Source organism: Thalassophryne amazonica, chromosome 7, assembly GCF_902500255.1.
Source record: "Thalassophryne amazonica chromosome 7, fThaAma1.1, whole genome shotgun sequence".
Taxonomy (NCBI): domain Eukaryota; kingdom Metazoa; phylum Chordata; class Actinopteri; order Batrachoidiformes; family Batrachoididae; genus Thalassophryne; species Thalassophryne amazonica.
In genome coordinates, this window is record NC_047109.1 from 11812530 (window position 1) to 11837778 (window position 25249).

At 40.8% G+C, this 25249-nt stretch overlaps 1 protein-coding gene across 1 annotated transcript in view; it reads left to right on the forward strand.

Annotated features, from left to right (window-relative positions):
- Positions 1-25249, forward strand: part of LOC117513625 (vacuolar protein sorting-associated protein 13B-like) — a 1146044-nt gene that overhangs the window by 690541 nt on the left and 430254 nt on the right. Inside the window, 1 exon segment of the mRNA XM_034173849.1 lies at positions 5063-5266. Coding sequence (XP_034029740.1) covers positions 5063-5266 — 204 coding nt within the window.

A 25249-nucleotide genomic window follows, 5' to 3' on the forward strand; every position in this document is an offset into this window, starting at 1 on the left:
GCTCTTAGCCGATTTAGCATGGTGGCTTCTCCTGTCTCTCTCGCACTTTTCTGCTCTGGGTGTGAAATGTTTAGTTATTCCTCGGCCTCCTTTAGCAGTAATGGTACTTGTAATAAGTGTAGCTTATTCGTAGCTTTGGAGGCCAGGCTGGGCGAATTGGAGACTCGGCTCCACATCTTGGAAAATCCTACAGCTAGCCAGGCCCCTGTAGTCGGTGCGGACCAAGGTAGCTTAGCCGCCGTTAGTTCCCCTCCGGCAGATCCCAAGCAGCCGGGAAAGCAGGCCGACTGGGTGACTGTGAGGAGGAAGCGTAGCCCTAAACAGAAGCCCCGTGTACACCGCCAACCTGTTCACATTTCTAACCGTTTTTCCCCACTCGGCGACACACCCGCCGAGGATCAAACTCTGGTTATTGGCGACTCTGTTTTGAGAAATGTGAAGTTAGCGACACCAGCAACCATAGTTAATTGTCTTCCGGGGGCCAGAGCAGGCGACATTGAAGGAAATTTGAAACTGCTGGCTAAGGCTAAGCGTAAATTTGGTAAGATTGTAATTCACGTCGGCAGTAATGACACCCAGTTACGCCAATCGGAGGTCACTAAAATTAACATTGAATCGGTGTGTAACTTTGCAAAAACAATGTCGGACTCTGAAGTTTTCTCTGGGCCCCTCCCTAATCGGACCAGGAGTGACATGTTTAGCCGCATGTTCTCCTTGAATTGCTGGCTGTCGGACTGGTGTCCAAAAAATGAGGTGGGCTTCATAGATAATTGGTAAAGCTTCTGGGGAAAACCTGGTCTTGTTAGGAGAGACGGCATCCATCCCACTTTGGATGGAGCAGCTCTCATTTCTAGAGATCTGGCCAATTTTCTTAAATCCTCTAAACCGTGACTATCCAGGGTTGGGACCAGGAAGCAGAGTTGTAGTCTTACACACCTCTCTGCAGCTTCTCTCCCCCTGCCATCACCTCATTACCCCATCCCCGTAGAGACGGTGCCTGCTCCCAGACCACCAATAACCAGTAAAAATCTATTTAAGCATAAAAATTCAAAAAGAAAAAATAATATAACACCTTCAACTGCACCACAGACTAAAACAGTTAAATGTGGTCTATTAAACATTAGATCTCTCTCTTCTAAGTCCCTGTTAGTAAATGATATAATAATTGATCAACATATTGATTTATTCTGCCTTACAGAAACCTGGTTACAGCAGGATGAATATGTTAGTTTAAATGAGTCAACACCCCCGAGTCACACTAACTGTCAGAATGCTCGTAGCACGGGCCGAGGCGGAGGATTAGCAGCAATCTTCCATTCCAGCTTATTAATTAATCAAAAACCAAGACAGAGCTTTAATTCATTTGAAAGCTTGACTCTTAGTCTTGTTCATCCAAATTGGAAGTCCCAAAAACCAGATTTATTTGTTATTATCTATCGTCCACCTGGTCGTTACTGTGAGTTTTTCTGTGAATTTTCAGACCTTTTGCCTGACTTAGTGCTTAGCTCAGATAAGATAATTATAGTGGGCGATTTTAACATCCACACAGATACTGAGAATGACAGCCTCAGCACTGCATTTAATCTATTATTAGACTCAATTGGCTTTGCTCAAAATGTAAATGAGTCCACCCACCACTTTAATCATATCTCAGATCTTGTTCTGACTTATGGTATGGAAATTGAAGACTTAACAGTATTCCCTGAAAACTCCCTTCTGTCTGATCATTTCTTAATAACATTTACATTTACTCTGATGGACTACCCAGCAGTGGGGAATAAGTTTCATTACACTAGACGTCTTTCAGAAAGCGCTGTAACTAGGTTTAAGGATATGATTCCTTCTTTATGTTCTCTAATGCCATATACCAACACAGTGCAGAGTAGCTACCTAAACTCTGTGAGATAGAGTATCTTGTCTGTAGTTTTACATCCTCATTGAAGACAACTTTGGATGCTGTAGCTCCTCTGAAAAAGAGAGCCTTAAATCAGAACTGCCTGACTCCATGGTATAACTCACAAACTCGCAGCTTAAAGCAGATAACCCGTAAGTTGAAGAGGAAATGGCGTCTCACTAATTTAGAAGATCTTCACTTAGCCTGGAAAAAGAGTCTGTTGCTCTATAAAAAAAAAGCCCTCTGTAAAGCTAGGACATCTTACTACTCATCACTAATTGAAGAAAATAAGAACAACCCCAGGTTTCTTTTCAGCACTGTAGCCAGGCTGACAAAGAGTCAGAGCTCTATTGAGCGGAGTATTCCTTTAACTTTAACTAGTAATGACTTCATGACTTTCTTTGCTAATAAAATTTTAACTATTAGAGAAAAAAATTACTCATAACCATCCCAAAGACATATCGTTATCTTTGGCTGCTTTCAGTGATGCCGGTATTTGGTTAGACTCTTTCTCTCCGATTGTTCTGTCTGAGTTATTTTCATTAGTTACTTCCTCCAAACCATCAACATGTCTATTAGACCCCATTCCTACCAGGCTGCTCAAGGAAGCCCTACCATTAATTAATGCTTCGATCTTAAATATGATCAATCTATCTTTATTAATTGGCTATGTACCACAGGCTTTTAAGGTGGCAGTAATTAAACCATTACTTAAAAAGCCATCACTTGACCCAGCTATCTTAGCTAATTATAGGCCAATCTCCAACCTTCCTTTTCTCTCAAAAATTCTTGAAAGGGTAGTTGTAAAACAGCTAACTGATCATCTGCAGAGGAATGGTCTATTTGAAGAGTTTCAGTCAGGTTTTAGAATTCATCATAGTACAGAAACAGCATTAGTGAAGGTTACAAATCATCTTCTTATGGCCTCAGACAGTGGACTCATCTCTGTGCTTGTTCTGTTAGACCTCAGTGCTGCTTTTGATACTGTTGACCATAAAATTTTATTACAGAGATTAGAGCATGCCATAGGTATTAAAGGCACTGCGCTGCGGTGGTTTGAATCATATTTATCTAATACATTACAATTTGTTCATGTAAATGGGGAATCTTCTTCACAGACTAAGGTTAATTATGGAGTTCCACAAGCTTCTGTGCTAGGACCAATTTTATTCACTTTATACATGTTTCCCTTAGGCAGTATTATTAGAAAGCATTGCTTAAATTTTCATTGTTACGCAGATGATACCCAGCTTTCTCTATCCATGAAGCCAGAGGACACACACCAATTAGCTAAACTGCAGGATTGTGTTAGAGACATAAAGACATGGATGACCTCTAATTTCCTGCTTTTAAACTCAGATAAAACTGAAGTTATTGTACTTGGCCCCACAAATCTTAGAAACATGGTGTCTAACCAGATCCTTACTCTGGATGGCATTACCCTGACCTCTAGTAATACTGTGAGAAATCTTGGAGTCACTTTGATCAGGATATGTCATTCAATGCGCATATTAAACAAATATGTAGGACTGCTTTTTTGCATTTGCGCAATATCTCTAAAATTAGAAAGGTCTTGTCTCAGATTGATGCTGAAAAACTAATTCATGCATTCATTTCCTCTAGGCTGGACTATTGTAATTCATTATTATCAGGTTGTCCTTAAAGTTCCCTGAAAAGCCTTCAATTAATTCAAAATGCTGCAGCTAGAGTACTGACAGGGACTAGAAGGAGAGAGCATATCGCACCCATATTGGCCTCTCTTCATTGGCTTCCTGTTAATTCTAGAATAGAATTTAAAATTCTTCTTCTTACTTATAAGGTTTTGAATAATCAGGTCCCATCTTATCTTAGGGACCTCATAGTACCATACCACCCCAATAGAGCGCTTCACTCTCAGACTGCAGGCTTACTTGTAGTTCCTAGGGTTTGTAAGAGTAGAATGGGAGGCAGAGCCTTCAGTTTTCAGGCTCCTCTCCTGTGGAACCAGCTCCCAATTCAGATCAGGGAGACAGACACCCTCTCTACTTTTAAGATTAGGCTTAAAACTTTCCTTTTTGCTAAAGCTTATAGTTAGGGCTGGATCAGGTGACCCTGAACCATCCCTTAGTTATGCTGCTATAGACTTAGACTGCTGGGGGGTTCCCATGATGCACGGAGTGTTTCTTTCTCTTTTTGCTCTGTATGCACCACTCTGCATTTAATCATTAGTGATTGATCTCTGCTCCCCTCCACAGCATGTCTATTTCCTGGTTCTCTCCCTCAGTCCCAGCCAGTCCCAGCAGAAGACTGCCCCTCCCTGAGCCTGGTTCTGCTGGAGGTTTCTTCCTGTTAAAAGGGAGTTTTTCCTTCCCACTGTCACCAAGTGCTTGCTCACAGGGGGTCGTTTTGACCGTTGGGGTTTTTCCGTAATTATTGTATGGCCTTGCCTTACAATATAAAGCGCCTTGGGGCAACTGTTTGTTGTGATTTGGCGCTATATAAATAAAATTGATTTGATTTGATTTAGTGTTTAAGCATTGGCCTTGAGACCAGGAAGTCCTTGGCTCAAACCTTCACCAGACTGGAAAGTCAATACAGGCCCTTGGGTAAGGTCCTTGATCCCCCATTTGATTTCAGGGTGCAGTTGAGCACCTTGAATGGCAGCACCCTGACACCAGCGTTTTAAAGTGTGAGACATCATTGTAAAGTGCTTTAAGTTCCTGATTCAGATGGAAATGCACTATATCAATGCAGTCCATCTACCATTTTCATGTCCGGTCCTTTAGAGTTCAAATCTGGTTGAAAGACTTCATGTTTCAAATATTTTTACAGTTTTACATTGAAGATCCATGGCTGTGTTTAGTTAAAAGCCGTTTATGCTCAAACAAGCCCAGACCCAGCTCAGATGTCTGCTGGTTTACACAACAGAATCACACTTTACCATTTTCATGATAGTTATGTCTTCATTCGAAAATTATTTTATGGACATTTACCTCTATAAGAACAATATTGAGCAGGTGTCCTGACTCATGTGGACCTTAGCAGAGTGTGGTCTTGGTGGCGTTAAGAGCTGCACTTGACCACCTTTATCTCTGGCTTTGATCATCACAGCCTCATGTATTACAAGTGTAATACCTGAATTGTACTGTACATGAACTATTATTTACATGTTCCCTTTCTTTACTCTAGACGTGCATTGAATCTTGGCATCCTGCGTGACCCAGGTTCAGAGGTGGAGGACCGTCAGTACCAGATTGACCTCCAGTCCATCAACATTGGTACAGCCCAGTGGGAGCAACTCAAGCCAGAGAAGGAGGGAATTAAAGGGGGTGTGGCAATGGAAAATGAGAGGAGCTCCCAGAACCCAGCCCTGGAGTGGAACATGGCCAGCAGGTCAGGATTTAGACACTCTTTACTATTACCGTGCATCCAGAAACTATTCACAGCGCTTCTCTTTTTCCACTTTTTGTTATGTTAGCCTTATTCCAAAACAGATGAAATTCCTTTTTTTTCCTCAAAATTCTACACATAATACCCCATAATGACAATGTGAAAAGTTTTTATTTATTTATTTATGCAGATTTATTAAAAATGAAAAGCTAAAAAAAATCACGTGTGCATAAGTATTCACACCCTTTGCCATAAAGCTAAAAATTGAGCTCAGGTGCATCCTGTTTCCACTGATCATCCTTGAGATGTTTCTACAGCTTAATTGTCGTCCACCTGCTGTAAATTCAGTTGATTGGGTATGATTTGGAAAGACACACACCTGTCTACATAAAGTATAAGGTCCCATAGTTGCCAGTGCATGTCAGAGCACAAAGTTATCAATAAATGTAAGTAGTTCGGATCCACCAGGATTCTTCATTGAGCTGACCGCCCGTCTAAACTGAGTGATCAGGGGAGAAGGGCCTTAGTCAGGGAGGTGACCGATGCCGAATGCACCGTTATTATTATTATTATTATTATTACCTTTATTATTTAACCAGATAAAAAGCTCAGTAAGGTCAAACCTTCTTTTACAATGCTGACCTGGCCAAGAAAGGCAGCAGCACACGTCATAATAGACAGGTTAACATCATCAACAGAACATTAAAGTGATATAAAATGCAAGCAATATACAATCACCTTGGTCATTGTAACAATATGTTGAATAAAACAGATTATAGAAACACAGGAACTGTGCAAAAGAATTCCATTCGCAGTCTCATAAAATAGAGCGGAAGGTGTTAAAAGAAATTAACCCGGATAGTTTCAGATTGGAGGACATTCCAGTGACAGGGAGTAGAAAAACTGAAAGCTTTCTTTCCTGTTTCAGTGTGAACACGAGGTACACGAAAGCACAACATGTCATTTGAGCGCAAAGCACAACTTCTTTCAGATCTCCGAAGTAAACTGGATAAATTGATTGGAACCAGCCCAATAAGAGTCTTATAAACCAGAGTCATCCAATGTGTATATCGCCTTACATTCCCAGTGGGCATGCCAGTATTGGCATACCACTCACAGTAGTGGGTGAGGCGACTGATGAACCTCAAAGCAGAATGATACAGCGGGGTCAAGGACGGTAGACAATTGGTTGAAGCACACATACGAGGTCTGTGGTAAAACTAACGTTGGCTCTCACTGCGGTATTGTATCACTTCCTGTTCCGGAGCACAGCGGTGTTTTTCTGTATCTGTTAGCTGTTTACTCTGCGCAGTTAGATTGATCTAGTTATCTAGATTACGATTTGTTTCCCAGTGTAATCTTTACGTGCCTTAACTAAAGCACTTCTTCTGCTGAATCACCTCTAAATTATTTACACATTATTCACTTTGCGTGTTTTTAGGAATCCGCTAGCTTAGCGTAGCTACTAGCTCTTAGCCGATTTAGCATGGCGGCTTCCCCTGTCTCTCCCGCACTTTTCTGCTCTGGGTCTGAAATGTTTAGTTATTCCTCGGCCTCCTTTAGCAGTAACGGTACTTGTAATAAGTGTAGCTTATTCGTAGCTTTGGAGGCCAGGCTGGGCGAATTGGAGACTCGGCTCCGCACCGTGGAAAATTCTACAGTTAGCCAGGCCCCTGTAGTCGGTGCGGACCAAGGTAGCTTAGCCGCCGTTAGTTCCCCCCTGGCAGATCCCGAGCAGCCGGGAAAGCAGGCTGACTGGGTGACTGTGAGGAGGAAGCGTAGCCCTAAACAGAAGCCCCGTGTACACCGCCAACCCGTTCACATCTCTAACCGTTTTTTCCCCACTCGACGACACACCCGCCGAGGATCAAACTCTGGTTATTGGCGACTCTGTTTTGAGAAATGTGAAGTTAGCGACACCAGCAACCATAGTCAATTGTCTTCCGGGGGCCAGAGCAGGCGGACATTGAAGGAAATTTGAAACTGCTGACTAAGGCTAAGCGTAAATTTGGTAAGATTGTAATTCACGTCGGCAGTAATGACACCCGGTTACGCCAATCGGAGGTCACTAAAATTAACATTAAATCGGTGTGTAACTTTGCAAAAACAATGTCGGACTCTGTAGTTTTCTCTGGGCCCCTCCCCAATCACACCGGGAGTGACATGTTTAGCCGCATGTTCTCCTTGAATTGCTGGCTGTCTGAGTGGTGTCCAAAAAATGAGGTGGGCTTCATAGATAATTGGCAAAGCTTCTGGGGAAAACCTGGTCTTGTTAGGAGAGACGGCATCCATCCCACTTTGGATGGAGCAGCTCTCATTTCTAGAAATCTGGCCAATTTTCTTAAATCCTCCAAACCGTGACTATCCAGGGTTGGGACCAGGAAGCAGAGTTGTAGTCTTACACACCTCTCTGCAGCTTCTCTCCCCCTGCCATCCCCTCATTACCCCATCCCCGTAGAGACGGTGCCTGCTCCCAGACTACCAATAACCAGCAAAAATCTATTTAAGCATAAAAATTCAAAAAGAAAAAATAATATAGCACCTTCAACTGCACCACAGACTAAAACAGTTAAATGTGGTCTATTAAACATTAGGTCTCTCTCTTCTAAGTCCCTGTTGGTAAATGATATAATAATTGATCAACATATTGATTTATTCTGCCTAACAGAAACCTGGTTACAGCAGGATGAATATGTTAGTTTAAATGAGTCAACACCCCCGAGTCACACTAACTGTCAGAATGCTCGTAGCACGGGCCGGGGCGGAGGATTAGCAGCAATCTTCCATTCCAGCTTATTAATTAATCAAAAACCCAGACAGAGCTTTAATTCATTTGAAAGCTTGTCTCTTAGTCTTGTCCATCCAAATTGGAAGTCCCAAAAACCAGTTTTATTTGTTATTATCTATCGTCCACCTGGTCGTTACTGTGAGTTTCTCTGTGAATTTTCAGACCTTTTGTCTGACTTAGTGCTTAGCTCAGATAAGATAATTATAGTGGGCGATTTTAACATCCACACAGATGCTGAGAATGACAGCCTCAACACTGCATTTAATTTATTATTAGACTCTATTGGCTTTGCTCAAAAAGTAAATGAGTCCACCCACCACTTTAATCATATCTTAGATCTTGTTCTGACTTATGGTATGGAAATAGAAGACTTAACAGTATTCCCTGAAAACTCCCTTCTGTCTGATCATTTCTTAATAACATTTACATTTACTCTGATGGACTACCCAGCAGTGGGGAATAAGTTTCATTACACTAGAAGTCTTTCAGAAAGCGCTGTAACTAGGTTTAAGGATATGATTCCTTCTTTATGTTCTCTAATGCCATATAACAACACAGTGCAGAGTAGCTACCTAAACTCTGTAAGGGAGATAGAGTATCTCGTCAATAGTTTTACATCCTCATTGAAGACAACTTTGGATGCTGTAGCTCCTCTGAAAAAGAGAGCTTTAAATCAGAAGTGTCTGACTCCGTGGTATAACTCACAAACTCGTAGCTTAAAGCAGATAACCCGTAAGTTGGAGAGGAAATGGCGTCTCACTAATTTAGAAGATCTTCACTTAGCCTGGAAAAAGAGTCTGTTGCTCTATAAAAAAGCCCTCCGTAAAGCTAGGACATCTTTCTACTCATCACTAATTGAAGAAAATAAGAACAACCCCAGGTTTCTTTTCAGCACTGTAGCCAGGCTGACAAAGAGTCAGAGCTCTATTGAGCTGAGTATTCCATTAACTTTAACTAGTAATGACTTCATGACTTTCTTTGCTAACAAAATTTTAACTATTAGAGAAAAAAATTACTCATAACCATCCCAAAGACGTATCGTTATCTTTGGCTGCTTTCAGTGATGCCGGTATTTGGTTAGACTCTTTCTCTCGATTGTTCTGTCTGAGTTATTTTCATTAGTTACTTCATCCAAACCATCAACATGTTTATTAGACCCCATTCCTACCAGGCTGCTCAAGGAAGCCCTACCATTATTTAATGCTTCGATCTTAAATATGATCAATCTATCTTTGTTAGTTGGCTATGTACCACAGGCTTTTAAGGTGGCAGTAATTAAACCATTACTTAAAAAGCCATCACTTGACCCAGCTATCTTAGCTAATTATAGGCCAATCTCCAACCTTCCTTTTCTCTCAAAAATTCTTGAAAGGGTAGTTGTAAAACAGCTAACTGATCATCTGCAGAGGAATGGTCTATTTGAAGAGTTTCAGTCAGGTTTTAGAATTCATCATAGTACAGAAACAGCATTAGTGAAGGTTACAAATGATCTTCTTATGGCCTCGGACAGTGGACTCATCTCTGTGCTTGTTCTGTTAGACCTCAGTGCTGCTTTTGATACTGTTGACCATAAAATTTTATTACAGAGATTAGAGCATGCCATAGGTATTAAAGGCACTGCGCTGCGGTGGTTTGAATCATATTTGTCTAATAGATTACAATTTGTTCATGTAAATGGGGAATCTTCTTCACAGACTAAAGTTAATTATGGAGTTCCACAAGGTTCTGTGCTAGGACCAATTTTATTCACTTTATATATGCTTCCCTTAGGCAGTATTATTAGACGGTATTGCTTAAATTTTCATTGTTACGCAGATGATACCCAGCTTTATCTATCCATGAAGCCAGAGGACACACACCAATTAGCTAAACTGCAGGATTGTCTTACAGACATAAAGACATGGATGACCTCTAATTTCCTGCTTTTAAACTCAGATAAAACTGAAGTTATTGTACTTGGCCCCACAAATATTAGAAACATGGTGTCTAACCAGATCCTTACTCTGGATGGCATTACCCTGACCTCTAGTAATACTGTGAGAAATCTTGGAGTCATTTTTGATCAGGATATGTCATTCAAAGCGCATATTAAACAAATATGTAGGACTGCTTTTTTTGCATTTACGCAATATCTCTAAAATCAGAAAGGTCTTGTCTCAGAGTGATGCTGAAAAACTAATTCATGCATTTATTTCCTCTAGGCTGGACTATTGTAATTCATTATTATCAGGTTGTCCTAAAAGTTCCCTAAAAAGCCTTCAGTTAATTCAAAATGCTGCAGCTAGAGTACTGACGGGGACTAGAAGGAGAGAGCATATCTCACCCATATTGGCCTCTCTTCATTGGCTTCCTGTTAATTCTAGAATAGAATTTAAAATTCTTCTTCTTACTTATAAGGTTTTGAATAATCAGGTCCCATCTTATCTTAGGGACCTCGTAGTACCATATCACCCCAATAGAGCGCTTCGCTCTCAGACTGCAGGCTTACTTGTAGTTCCTAGGGTTTGTAAGAGTAGAATGGGAGGCAGAGCCTTCAGCTTTCAGGCTCCTCTCCTGTGGAACCAGCTCCCAATTCAGATCAGGGAGACAGACACCCTCTCTACTTTTAAGATTAGGCTTAAAACTTTCCTTTTTGCTAAAGCTTATAGTTAGGGCTGGATCAGGTGACCCTGAACCATCCCTTAGTTATGCTGCTATAGACGTAGACTGCTGGGGGGTTCCCATGATGCACTGTTTCTTTCTCTTTTTGCTCTGTATGCACCACTCTGCATTTAATCATTAGTGATCGATCTCTGCTCCCCTCCACAGCATGTCTTTTTCCTGGTTCTCTCCCTCAGCCCCAACCAGTCCCAGCAGAAGACTGCCCCTCCCTGAGCCTGGTTCTGCTGGAGGTTTCTTCCTGTTAAAAGGGAGTTTTTCCTTCCCACTGTAGCCAAGTGCTTGCTCACAGGGGGTCGTTTTGACCGTTGGGGTTTTACATAATTATTGTATGGCCTTGCCTTACAATATAAAGCGCCTTGGGGCAACTGTTTGTTGTGATTTGGCGCTATATAAAAAAAATTGATTGATTGATTGATTGATTTTTATTTTTTTCAAAAACTATATGGATTTGAATCACGTGCGATTACATCAGACATCCTTGAACCCTCGTGCGCATGCGTGAGTTTTTTCACGCCTGTCGGTTACGTCATTCGCCTGTGGGCTGGCTTTGAGTGAGGAGTGGTTCACCCCTCCTGTCGGAATCTCTTTGTCTGACAACTTCCTGAGAGACTGGCGCTTTGCTTGATCAAATTTTTTCAGAACCTGTGAGGCAGATCGAAGTGGACACCATTTGAGAAATTCAGCTGGTTTTCTGTGAAAATTTTAACGGCTGATGAGAGATTATGCACTGTTGCTGTCGCTTTAAGGACTGCCCACGGAGCGGGACATCGCGATGCGCCCTGAGCCGCCACTGTCTGAAAAGCTGAAAGCTTCCAAATTTAAGCCTCTGTTGACCCAGGACATTGTGACAGAACAGAGAACTTTCAGAAGAGGTCAGGATCAGCAGTTTATCCGGACATTCCACTGTTAAAGGAGATTTTATTAATGAAAGACATGCGACGGGTCCGCGCGTCGGGACGCAGCCGGCGCGGTGCGGTGGCACAGGAAAAACACCTCCGTGTTGATAACCATTTGTTTTACAGGTGGCTTTTGATGGCTTTCAGTTGAGTGAGTATCTGAGAAATTGTTTAACAGCTGGACATGTTCCAACTTGTCCTTAAGGCTTCCAACGGAGGTGTTTTTCCTGTGGTGGCTCGCGGCGCCAGCTGCCTCCCGACGTGCGGACCCGTCCGCACTTTCTTTCATTACAAAATCTCCTTTAACAGTGGAATGTCCGGATAAACTGCTGATCCCGACCTCTTCTGAAAGTTCTCTGTTCTCTCACGACGTCCTGGGTCAACAGAGGCTTAAATTTGGAAGCTTTCAGCTCGTAACAGGCAGACAGCGGCGGCTCAGGGCGCGTTGCGACGTCCCGCTCCGTGGGAAGTCCTTAAAGTGACAGCAACAGTCCATAATCTCTCATCAGCCGTTAAAATTTTCACAGAAAACCAGCTGAATTTCTCGAATGGTGTCCACTTCGATCTGCCTCACAGTTTTTGAAAAAATTTTGATCAAGCAAAGCGCCAGTCTCTCAGGAAGTTCTCAGACAAAGAGATTCCGACGGGAGGGGTGGACCACTCCTCGCTCAAAGCCAGCCCACAGGCGAATGACGTAACCGACAGGCCTGAAAAACTCTTGCATGCCCACCAGGGTTCAAGCTTGTCTGATGTAATCGTACGTGATTCAAATCCATATAGTTTTTGAAAAAAATAAAAAGGTCCGATACTTTTCTAACAGACCTTGTATACATGGCATCGCTGTAGTCCAGTACAGGCAAGAAGGAAGTAGTTATCAGGAGCTTTCGAGCTCATAAGGAAAAACATGACTTATTTCTATAAAGGAAGGCTAACTTCACCCTTAATTTGGAGATCAAGTGTTTAAGATGAACTTTAAAAGAAAGGTCCATGTCAATAGTTAAACTGAAATACTACTTGTCACTGCTGACTAGCCAACAGTTTTACCTTGAGCAGTTTTAATTGATGGTGTATTCTTCAAGGAAACAGGTGACTTTAAAAAAAACATTATTTTGGATTTTTCTGCATTCAAGACCAGTTTGAATTTCTCCAGATGGCTTTGCCCTATGTCAAAAGTGGAATGCAAAAATTCAAATGCCAAATATATTGTTGTTCAAACTCACTGTCACAAGCATTTAATGACACAGTAATTACAGTGTCATCTGCATAAAGATGATAGAAGGCAATTGGTTTGTTTGCATATAGGTCAGTTGTATAAATTGTGAACAAAATAGGTCCTAAAATTGAACCTTGATGAACACCATTTGTGACCTCAAGGACGGTGGAATTGGCACCAACCATCTGAATGCACTGCATCCTACTTGCCAAATAATTGGCAAACCAAGAGACAGCATGTGTGGAGACACAATGTTTGTAAAGAGTTTCTAACAAGACACTGTGATCCACAGTACCAAAGGCCTTCAAAAGTGCCATGTTGACACTGAATTCTAATCACAGTTCTGATTATCACATTCACATATACTTTTGGTCATCCAAACAACATATTTCCACTATGGTTTTCAGTTTTACCAGACTTATTTATATCCAGGTAGCACCCTTGTCATGGAAGCAAATGCTTGGCAGTAATTTTTAATGATAGTGAGGTACCTGTTCTGTTAAGGTTATTAATGTCAGCTGATATGACTTGATAAAAGGGATATTGTGGAAAAGGTATTGACAGTGTTGTTGGTCGTGATATTACTTGTAATTAACAATGTGGAGTGTGTCCACTTCAAAATTGCCAACATTTTAGCATCATATCCTGAGCTTAAAGTCTTAGGTCAGTGTCTTCCATGTGGCACAAAGGAGCATGTAGTGCAGCACAACCATGAATTGTAGGTTCCACCCATTTGTGTACCCACAAGTGTTTTGCTGTAAAAATCAGACAGTGAGGTGTAGAATGCACCTGTGCCATAAACTATGAAACACCTGTTTTAAGTTGTGAGCCATGTGTTTGTGGTAGTGGTAATGGCTACAACACTCAGATGCATCTTATCAAAAAAGATTGTGACACACGTACATTCTGCTTGTATACACAATTAAATCGAATTGTAAATAACCATTGAAAAATGCAACGCTTTAATAAATATGATTTGTGCCATATTTTTTTACGTTGTCTTTCTGTGCGCCTGAGGCTGTCTGGTGATTGAATGGACAAACAAGGGAGGGGTATTCAGTTTTCACAGTGGTCCACGTTTTAGACATGGTTTGAAATGAAAAGGTACGCTGTTGATAATACATCATTAACATGCATAACAGCCTGTGTGAAGAAATTTCACTCATTACATGTGTCACTGCACAACAGAGTGCATGATACACAGTAAACAGTATTTAACATACCTTAACAGTGCTGCAGTTTTTGTGTTTTTGTGTAGACCGACGGATTACGCACTTACAATCATTCAGGAATTTGCATGTTCGGTCCATCTCAAAGGACAGCTAAGGCAGCTGCACCTTTGTCCATGGTTTGTGCACGGTGGTTAATGCACAATCTTTGCAAACAACAACAGGTGTTAACCCATCTGCCGTAGCAGTTACTATACTTCCATCATTATGTCTCTTTTGCATGCTGGTGTTCTGCACACACTGATTCTACAACCCCTGGCAAAAATTATGGAATCACCGGCCTCAGAGGATGTTCATTCAGTTGTTTAATTTTGTAGAAAAAAGCAGATCACAGACATGACACAAAACTAAAGTCATTTCAAATGGCAACTTTCTGGCTTTAAGAAACACTATAAGAAATCAAGAAAAAAAGATTGTGGCAGTCAGTAACGGTTACTTTTTTAGACCAAGCAGAGGAAAAAAATATGGAATCACTCAATTCTGAGGAAAAAATTATGGAATCACCCTGTAAATTTTCATCCCCCAAATTAACACCTGCATCAAATCAGATCTGCGCCATAACATTGACCCTATGTGTCTTTTTGCAAGGAATGTTTTTGCAGTTTTAGCTCTATGGCAAGATGCATTATCATCTTGAAAAATGATTTCATCATCCCCAAACATCCTTTCAATTGTCCAAAATATCAACATAAACTTGTGCATTTATTGATGATGTAATGACAGCCATCTCCCCAGTGCCTTTACCTGACATGCAGCCCCATATCATCAATGACTGTGGAAATTTACATGTTCTCTTCAGGCAGTCATCTTTATAAATCTCATTGGAAAGGCACCAAACAAAAGTTCCAGCATCATCACCTTGCCCAATGCAGATTCGAGATTCATCACTGAATATGACTTTCATCCAGTCATCCACAGTCCACAGTTGCTTTTCCTTAGCCCATTGTAACCTTGTTTTTTTCTGTTTAGGTGTTAATGATGCCTTTCGTTTAGCTTTTCTGTATGTAAATCCCATTTCCTTTAGGCGGTTTCTTACAGTTCGGTCACAGAAGGTGACTCCAGTTTCCTCCCATTCATTCCTCATTTGTTTTGTTGTATATTTTTCGATTTTTGAGACATATTGCTTTAGGTTTTCTGTCTTGACGCTTTGTCTTCCTTGGTCTACCAGTATGTTTGCCTTTAACAACCTTCCCATGTTGTTTGTATTTGGTCCAGAGTTTAGACACAGCTGACTGTGAACAACCAACATCTTTTGCAACATTGCGTGATGATTTACTCTCTTTTAAGAGTTTGATAATCCTCTCCTTTGTTTCAATTGACATCTCTCGTGTTGGAGCCATGATTCATGTCAGTCCACTTGGTGCAACAGCTCTCCAAGGTGTGTTCACTCCTTTTTAGATGCAGACTAACGAGCAGATCTGATATGATGCAGGTGTTAGTTTTGGGGATGAAAATTTACAGGGTGATTCCATAATTTTTTCCTCAGAATTGAGTGATTCCATATTTTTTTCCTCTGCTTGGTCTAAAAAAGTAACCGTTACTGACTGCCACAATCTTTTTTTCTTGATTTCTTATAGTGTTTCTTAAAGCCAGAAAGTTGCCATTTGAAATGACTTTAGTTTTGTGTCATGTCTGTGATCTGCTTTTTTTCTACAAAATTAAACAACTGAATGAACATCCTCCAAGGCCGGTGATTCCATAATTTTTGCCAGGGGTTGTATGTCTTTGCCAAAAAAACCTCTCACTGCTTAGTGCGCCCTCTCAGTAGCAGTGCACAGTCACATTGCTGCAATGGTTTTAAAGAGACACACGGCACTCTCACACTCTGATGGGTTGATTTTATGTTATGCCAGCAACACACCCATGTTTAATTAGCTGATTTTATCCAGGTCTTTTGCACACAATGATCTGGTTTGTGGTCTGATTTTTCAGTTTGTGAATAATAGTGTGGTCAGATTTATAGACCGTACATTATAGATCAAAACAGCGACTTTTTTAGGGCCCTGCTGCAGTTTTGTAGAGTGTTAAATGAATCATTGTCCATAAATATCTTAGGTCGCAAGTGCAAGATTTTTTAGTAAAATCCCTGCATGGGTAGCAGCCTAACGTTATCGCCAAAATACATTATATAATTGTAAATGAGCTCAACAGGCATTACAGCACTAGTCAGGTGCAGTGTGTATGATATACATCAGTCTTAATGTGGGAGCAGGGTGCGCTTATTACGTTTGCTCCCTATCACGGAGCCTCTCCATGTACGTAATTGCAAATCACATCTTCTTTTTTAAGAGACTCAGGAGCTAAAACAAGCACTAACGTAATAGCCTGTTTGGCCCTACGTCTGTTTTTTCCCACTCAAGTTTTGAGGGGGAACAGGCCCAAAAATCACAGAATCACAGGCAGTGAGTCCAGATTTGTTCCCTGTCAACTAAAAATACGCCTTTTGGAAGAATGCAGAGTAAAATCAACACGGGTCTGATTGAGACGGAGTGCTCTCAGGTCATCAGGGCTTTGGGTAAGACCAGCGGAGATACATGAGCATTTAACCCACACAGAAACACACATATAATGTTGCACATTCATCATGAATCTTTATGTTTTCTTTGCTGTAAGTCTTACACACATACAATATGGTAGTCTTTGGAGCCCTGCCCTTAAAACAGCATGACTTCTGCTTCCTTTTCTTATCCTTTAGCTACTGCTGAGCCGTCAGGTCTCAGACATGCTTTAATACTTAAACTGTAAAAACAGTTCCTGACCTGCCCCCTGCCTACTGTTTATGTTTGTTTGTTTGTTTTGCCTTCCTGCTCACTTGTTTTCACATGTAATCTGTCAAGATATTTTTGGGACTTTTAGCCTTTCTTCCTAATTTATATAAATGGATGGGGTTTTCTGTCTTATTACCATATTTTCCAAAGTATAGGTTACTCCAAAGTATAAGTCGCACCTATTATAAAATGTGTCTTGAACAGAAGAAAACATTTATAAGTCACACAGAAGTATAAGTCACACTTTTTTCCTATATTGTATGTGGGGATGAGTTTAACAACATACAGGAACTCAGTAGAACGTGCATACCATAATGTGTGCTGTTATATAAAATAAGGACTTTTAAATAACAAAAATATGTAAGATGGACAAATAAATGTGCATTGGAAAACATATTGGATGCTATTTGACACACATGAACATGAATTACTCCCCAGCGTCCCCAGCGTTGAAAACACTACAATAAAAACCTGAGTGCATTTGACTTTAATTTGGGATTTTTGTGCATTGTTGTAGTGCATGTTTATTGTTGCCGTTTATTCTTTTATTATTGTTTCTTTTGTATAGTATGTTGATTCCTTGGAAAGCCCAAAATAAATACTTATTATTATTATTATTATTATTATAAGTAATGAACATGGGATTTTTCAGTATATAAGTCGTACCACCTCCCAAACTCGTAAAAAAAACAATGTGGTACCCTATTTTCTAAAAGATCTAAAACTGTTATTTGCAGATCAAAGACCATTGTTCTTCAAAGAACAGAACTTGTCGTGGGCTGTGATGTCACTGAGGTTAGACAAGGAGGCATTTGTCAGAGGACTGTGTGGTCTTGACAGGTGAGTCTGATATATTGTCCTAGTGGACTGGCTAGATTGAGCAGTTGTATAAGACTGGTCTTTCTGTCAGGGTGTTGGCCATCTCTGGTCCACCGGTCAGCTGTGAACCACTTACTCTCACAAAGATTCCAAAGGTGGTGAAACTGCTGAAGGTGGGAAAAGGTCTGCAGTATTTGGGGTAGAATGTCTTCATGTGGTTGAACAGGGCCATATATAGGAATGTGAAAGGGGGGGTTCAAATCCTTGATTTTGGGGTCCAGTGGGCCGCAGGGCCCCCGGTAGGGTCGAGGGGCAACGCCCTCATGGGGGGCTCAGGGTGGCGAAGCCCCCCAAAGCAGAAGCTTTTTGAGGATTTCGAGGGGTAAAAAGCTACATAAATTTCATTTGAAACCCAAAATGTATCATTTTAGGAAATACATTTTATATACAAATAGTCCTTGCTTGGGATTGGATCACCACCCAGGAAGAACCAAGATAACATTAATGCAAACTTGCAAATGACGCAACCGACAGGCATGAAAAAACTCACGCATGCGCACGAAGGTTCAAGCTTGGCTGATGCAAGCGCACATGATTCAAATCCATATAGTATTTGCAAAAATAAAAAGGTCAGATAGTTTTCTAACAGACCTCGTATTTAGCGGTATTAATATTCGCATTTACATTATGAATATGTACGTATATGTACGTTATGTATTAAAATAGCGATATTTAATTTGGCGACCTTGTTTAACTCGCGAAATTCGCATAATAAATCCCAAGCAAATATTTGCACCTTTACAGTATTTGCAACAGGAAGGAGAAGCTCCCTTTATTTCTCAGCTTATACATACAAACATGTTTTTACAAAACAGACAAGTGTAATTGTGTGTCTACATGGGTATTTACAAGCCTACTAATCTGTTTGATATCAGAGGAGGATAGGGACCAAGGAGCAAAAATTCTCAACCCCCATGGGAAAAGTTTATCTAGCAGTTTCCCCTTTCATCACTTAAGGGATTACTCTGGCAGAGGAAATTGAAACTTGAGGGTGTGTGATAATAGCTGTGTAACAGTTAGTGCTTGTTGCTTATTATCAATGAAAAGAAAATACATAACGTTGATATCCAGATCAGAAAAAAATCAGCAGAAAAAAAATCAGCAGAATTCTCGGGGTGGGGGTGCTTCGGTTGAACCCCCTGAACCCCCTCTATATACGGGCATGGGTGAAGATACTGTTCTTCTGGTTTTATAAGCAATCTTTGCTTCCATCTGGGAGATAGGTATCATCCCAAGAGACTACAAGAAAGTACTTGTTATCCCTCTGTGGAAAGTAGGAGTGATCAGCTGGATTGCATCACCTATCCGCTCTCTAGGCCAGGTAAAGTACTTGCATGTGTCATTCTAAACACAATTCAGCAACCAGAACAGCCTAAGTTCACATCAGTTGAGCAACAGTTGTCTTGCCTATCTATCCCAAAGTCATCACTTGGGTAGACCTTTTCTCACCACAGTCAGAGTATGTTGTTTAGTACAAAAACTCTTCTAACTGGCAGACTTGGACCTGTGTGTCAGTCTTACACTCTGCCTGGCATTCCTAATTTTGAACCTCACTAGTTTTATGGATGAATATGAGGCTACTGGGGTTCAATCTACTCATATTCTTTCTGCCTTACACCCAGTTGTTCTCAGGTGATTGAGAATAAGACCGCTTGGTTCTGGTGCAGAGGCAAGATTGTCTGAAACTGCAATGAAGTGAGATTTTGGGCTCACACTTTGCGCTCAAGTCGATATTGCAAGGCTTTTTTGTGGAATAAAGCTTCTTGAAACACATGTGCTATAGCTGTAGGTCTGGCATTATATCTCGTACTTGATCCCAGAATGACCTGTGATGTCGTGAAACAGTTTTGGATTCCCAAGATTAACACACTTAATGAACATGTATAACATAGTATAATATAAAGCACAGCACAGCAAACCACAGACCACATAACTAATCATGTTTGGCGTTAGTCTTGAGCTGAGCTTATCAGAGAGAACAACTTGTCCGTTTTTGCAACCACATCTGCCAACATGCTTTTTATGTCCATTTTTTTTTAATTAGAAATGCTTTAAAAATTCTTTGCTACATTATTTCATTCATTCATTAATTTTCTGACACTTATCTGGATCCATTTCACGGTGGCAGTAGACCAAGCATCTCATCTCACACTTTTCAATCCTCCGCCAAGTCTTCTAAATTTTCATGAGGAATTCAGAGTTGTTCTCAAGCCACCTGGGAAATATCAGCCCAGTCTCATGTTTTTTTGTTTTTTTTTTTCTTCTTTTTTTTGTGCTCCTGTGACGAAATGAGTCAAATTTTCGTGACGAGGTTTTTTAACTCACTATTCCTAACCATACTCCTACCCCCAACCCTAACCTTAACCATAATCTAATCTTACTCTTTCCCCCCACCCTAACCATAACCACCCTGACACCCCTGCTTCACTTTTAATTTCGTGCAGCCATCACGGAATGAATTCATGAATTCACGCTGCCGTGATGAAAATGAGGCGCTTTTCGTCACAATATCATGAACCAATAGCTTAATGTATATTTTGTGCTGCTGAATCACGACTTGCCTTGAGACTAGGTTGGAAATATAATCCTCCCAGCGTGTCCTGGGTCTTCCACAGGGCCTCCTCCCAGTTGTAAGTACCTGGTAGACCTCCTTAGGAAGACTTTCTTAGCTCCTTCTTCATCACGATGGTCTGGTACAGCATCCATAAAGCATCAGACTTCCTCCCAATTCTTCTATTGATCTCACACCCACCTTATCCACACTCTGAGATACTTAAACTCCTCTACCTGGGGCAGTAACTCTGCCTTGACCCAGAAAGGACAATCCACCCTTTTCCAACAGAAGAACATGGTTTCAGATTTGGAGGTTCTGATTCTTATCCCATTCCCTTCACACTCAGCCTCAAACCTGCTCAGTGCACATCAGAGGTCACTGCCTGATGAATCCATGCTAGTATTTTTAAATAGTATTTTACAGCAAAAACAAACAACCAAAAAAGCGCAGTATACATAGCACTGACACATTGAATGACTCCAACTGGGTTTTTATGAGGGCTGGGGGGATTAATGAAAGTTATGAGTTGGGTACCATTAATCTATGACTAGTGAACCACTTATCTGGACACTAAATTAATAAGGTCAAATTTAAGCATTGACACTGCAAATTGACTTTCATTTTATATATATATATATATATATATATATATATATACAACCCCTGGCAAAAATGATGGAATCACCGGCCTTGGAGGATGTTCATGCAGTTGTTTAATTTTGTAGAAAAAAAGCAGATCACAGACATGACACAAAACTAAAGTCATTTCAAATGGCAACTTTATGGCTTTAAGAAACACTATAAGAAATCAGGAAAAAAAATTGTGGCAGTCAGTAACGGTTACTTTTTTAGACCAAGCAGAGGGAAAAAAATATGGAATCACTCAATTCTGAGGAATAAATTATGGAATCACCCTGTAAATTTTCATCCCCAAAACTAACACCTGCATCAAATCAGATCTGCTCGTTAGTCTGCATCTAAAAAGGAGTGATCACACCTTGCAGAGCTGTTGCACCAAGTGGACTGACATGAATCATGGCTCCAACACGAGAGATGTCAGTGGAAACAAAGGAGAGGATTATCAAACTCTTAAAAGAGGGTAAATCATCACGCAATGTTGCAAAAGATGTTGGTTGTTCACACTCAGCTGTGTCTAAACTCTGGACCAAATACAAACAACATGGGAAGGTTGTTAAAGGCAAACATACTGGTAGACCAAGGAAGACAACAAAGCGTCAAGACAGAAAACTTAAAGCAATATGTCTCAAAAATCGAAAATGCACAACAAAACAAATGAGGAAGGAATGGGAGGAAACTGGAGTCAACGTCTGTGACCGAACTGTAAGAAACCGCCTAAAGGAAATGGGATTTACATACAGAAAAGCTAAACGAAAGCCACTATTAACACCTAAACAGAAAAAAACAAGGTTACAATGGGCTAAGGAAAAGCAGTCGTGGACTGTGGATGACTGGATGAAAGTCATATTCAGTGATGAATCTTGAATCTGCATTGGGCAAGGTGATGATGCTGGAACTTTTGTTTGGTGCCATTCCAATGAGATTTATAAAGATGACTGCCTGAAGAGAACATGTAAATTTCCACAGTCATTGATGATATGGGGCTGCATGTCAGGTAAAGGCACTGGGGAGATGGCTGTCATTACATCATCAATAAATGCACAAGTTTACGTTGATATTTTGGACACTTTTCTTATCCCATCAATTGAAAGGATGTTTGGGGATGATGAAATCATTTCTCAAGATGATAATGCATCTTGCCATAGAGCAAAAACTGTGAAAACATTCCTTGCAAAAAGACACATAGGGTCAATGTCATGGCCTGCAAATAGTCCGGATCTTAATCCAATTGAAAATCTTTGGTGGAAGTTGAAGAAAATGGTCCATGACAAGGCTCCAACCTGCAAAGCTGATCTGGCAACAGCAATCAGAGAAAGTTGGAGCCAGATTGATGAAGAGTACTGTTTGTCACTCATTAAGTCCATGCCTCAGAGACTGAAAGCTGTTATAAAAGCCAGAGGTGGTGCAACAAAATACTAGTGATGTGTTGGAGCGTTCTTTTGTTTTTCATGATTCCATAATTTTTTCCTCAGAATTGAGTGATTACATATTTTTTTCCCTCTGCTTGGTCTAAAAAAGTAACCGTTACTGACTGCCACAATTTTTTTTCCTGATTTCTTATAGTGTTTCTTAAAGCCAGAAAGTTGCCATTTGAAATGACTTTAGTTTTGTGTCATGTCTGTGATCTGCTTTTTTTCTACAAAATTAAACAACTGAATGAACATCCTCCGAGGCCAGTGATTCTATAAGTTTTGCCAGGGGTTGTATATATATATATATATTGAAAACATGGCATTAACACAGTGAACTACATGGAAATAATGTTTGTGGTTCTACAAGATGTAAGATATTTGTTCCAAGGCTTTGAGTGTAGGGAGTGTTGGCTCTATCCTTAGTAACACAATCTCTTCGAAAAGTACTGTGCCTCTGTTTGTATAGCTGTGCAGGAAAATCTGAATTACCCAACTAGTTGGCTCGAAGGAAATTATTCAACTAGTGTGGTAGTTGCTAGTTGAATTTGGCCATTACAACTCGTCCTCCTAACCCTCGTTATTATAGTCTAATGTTGTTTATTGGACCTGTATTTGAAAATGCCTGCTGTTGGTCAGCTAAAACATTGGCATAAAATCTGATTAAAATGCAATCTTGATCTTTGGAACACAGTTCTTTTTGCATGCCATCCTGCATGCCACGTTTGCCATCCAAACAAGTCGTGCACAGTGGCAGAAAAAGCTGCTATTGTGCGCTGCCACTGACTGCGTACCGTCATCTCAGCCGTGACCACCGCCACGTCATAACTGAACATGTGATTTACAGCGTTCCAACACAGTCAGGAAAAGGGAGTCAAGTTCACAGCTTTACTTGTCTGTACCAATCACCCGCAGAAATACACCACCACGGTCGTAACAAGTTTCAACACACTCCACTTCCAAAGTTCACACCTTTCCTCCCTCTACACCTCCTCCTCTACATCTATCTGGACACCTCTTCTTTTTCCACCACTGTGCTCTTGGCATGAACATGCTCCAGTTTTTCTCGGTTTTCCAATAGTTCCATCCTCCGTTGCCCTGGTTGGTTTCCTGAGGGTTTGCAAAAAAAAAAAACAGTCATTGTGGTCCAATGTCAGGAAGCTACAGGCACTCTCAACTGCTGCTTCTCTTTAAATCACATGTTGGGGAGGTTTCCACCTTCACAATATATAACATGACACATGCCAGACTGTAGGCTGATCTAAGACTCCTGTTGATGTCATAGGACTGAGACAATAGGGACCACATAGTGGTACATCATGAGGCATCATCATGGGTCGGGGGGCCCACAGTGCATGATTGATGTTTTTTTATCTTAAAAAATTATCCACCATCTTGACATGTTACGTTTCATCAACAATGTACTGTATAACAATCTGGAATTCAGTCACACACGACCCTAAAGAAGATCAGCTCAGTATCATTAATGTTGTGTTTCCACTTTGCTGAAAATATAAAAATCATGATTTTTTTTTTCTGTATTTTTGCACCCCTATATTTGATTACTTTTAAAATGTAATCACAAGTAATAAAACAAAGCCATGGGATTTAAATTGTGTTTATTATAAATTATGTTTGACATATACATGTGAAAAAGCTTCATCTTAATCTTGTGGCTTTTCCTCAGGCATTTTATAGACCTTACAGTGGCCTGCGACACTCTTAAATCAGTGAGCTTTTATTCTTCAGATTAAAAAAACAACCATTTTAGCTTGGTGCATATATACACATATATATACTTGTGTATATATAGATATACTCAACAAAAATATAAACGCAACACTTTTGGTTTTGCTCCCATTTTGTATGAGATGAACTCAAAGATCTAAAACTTTTTCCACATACACAATATCACCATTTCCCTCAAATATTGTTCACAAACCAGTCTAAATCTGTGATAGTGAGCACTTGTCCTTTGCTGAGATAATCCATCCCACCTCACAGGTGTGCCATACCAAGATGCTGATTAGACACCATGATTAGTGCACAGGTGTGCCTTAGACTGTCCACAATAAAAGGCCACTCTGAAAGGTGCAGTTTTGTTTTATTGGGGGGGGATACCAGTCAGTATCTGGTGTGACCACCATTTGCCTCATGCAGTGCAACACATCTCCTTCACATCATCCGTGAAGAGAACACCTCTCCAACGTGCCAAACGCCAGCGAATGTGAGCATTTGCCCACTCAAGTTGGTTACGACGACGAACTGGAGTCGGGTCGAGACCCCGATGAGGATGACGAACATGCAGATGAGCTTCCCTGAGACGGTTTCTGACAGTTTGTGCAGAAATTCTTTGGTTATGCAAACCGATTGTTTCAGCAGCTGTCCGAGTGGCTGGTCTCAGACGATCTTGGAGGTGAACATGCTGAATGTGGAGGTCCTGGGCTGGTGTGGTTACACGTGGTCTGCGGTTGTGAGGCTGGTTGGATGTACTGCCAAATTCTCTGAAACGCCTTTGGAGACGGCTTATGGTAGAGAAATGAACATTCAATACACGAGCAACAGCTCTGGTTGACATTCCTGCTGTCAGCATGCCAATTGCACGCTCCCTCAAATCTTGCGACATCCGTGGCATTGTGCTGTGCGATAAAACTGCACCTTTCAGAGTGGCCTTTTATTGTGGGCAGTCTAAGGCACACCTGTGCACTAATCATGGTGTCTAATCAGCATCTTGATATGGCACACCTGTGAGGTGGGATGGATTATCTCAGCAAAGGAGAAGTGCTCACTATCACAGATTTAGACTGGTTTGTGAACAATATTTGAGGGAAATGGTGATATTGTGTATGTGGAAAAAGTTTTAGATCTTTGAGTTCATCTCATACAAAATGGGAGCAAAACCAAAAGTGTTGCGTTTATATTTTTGTTGAGTGTATATAGATATATATAT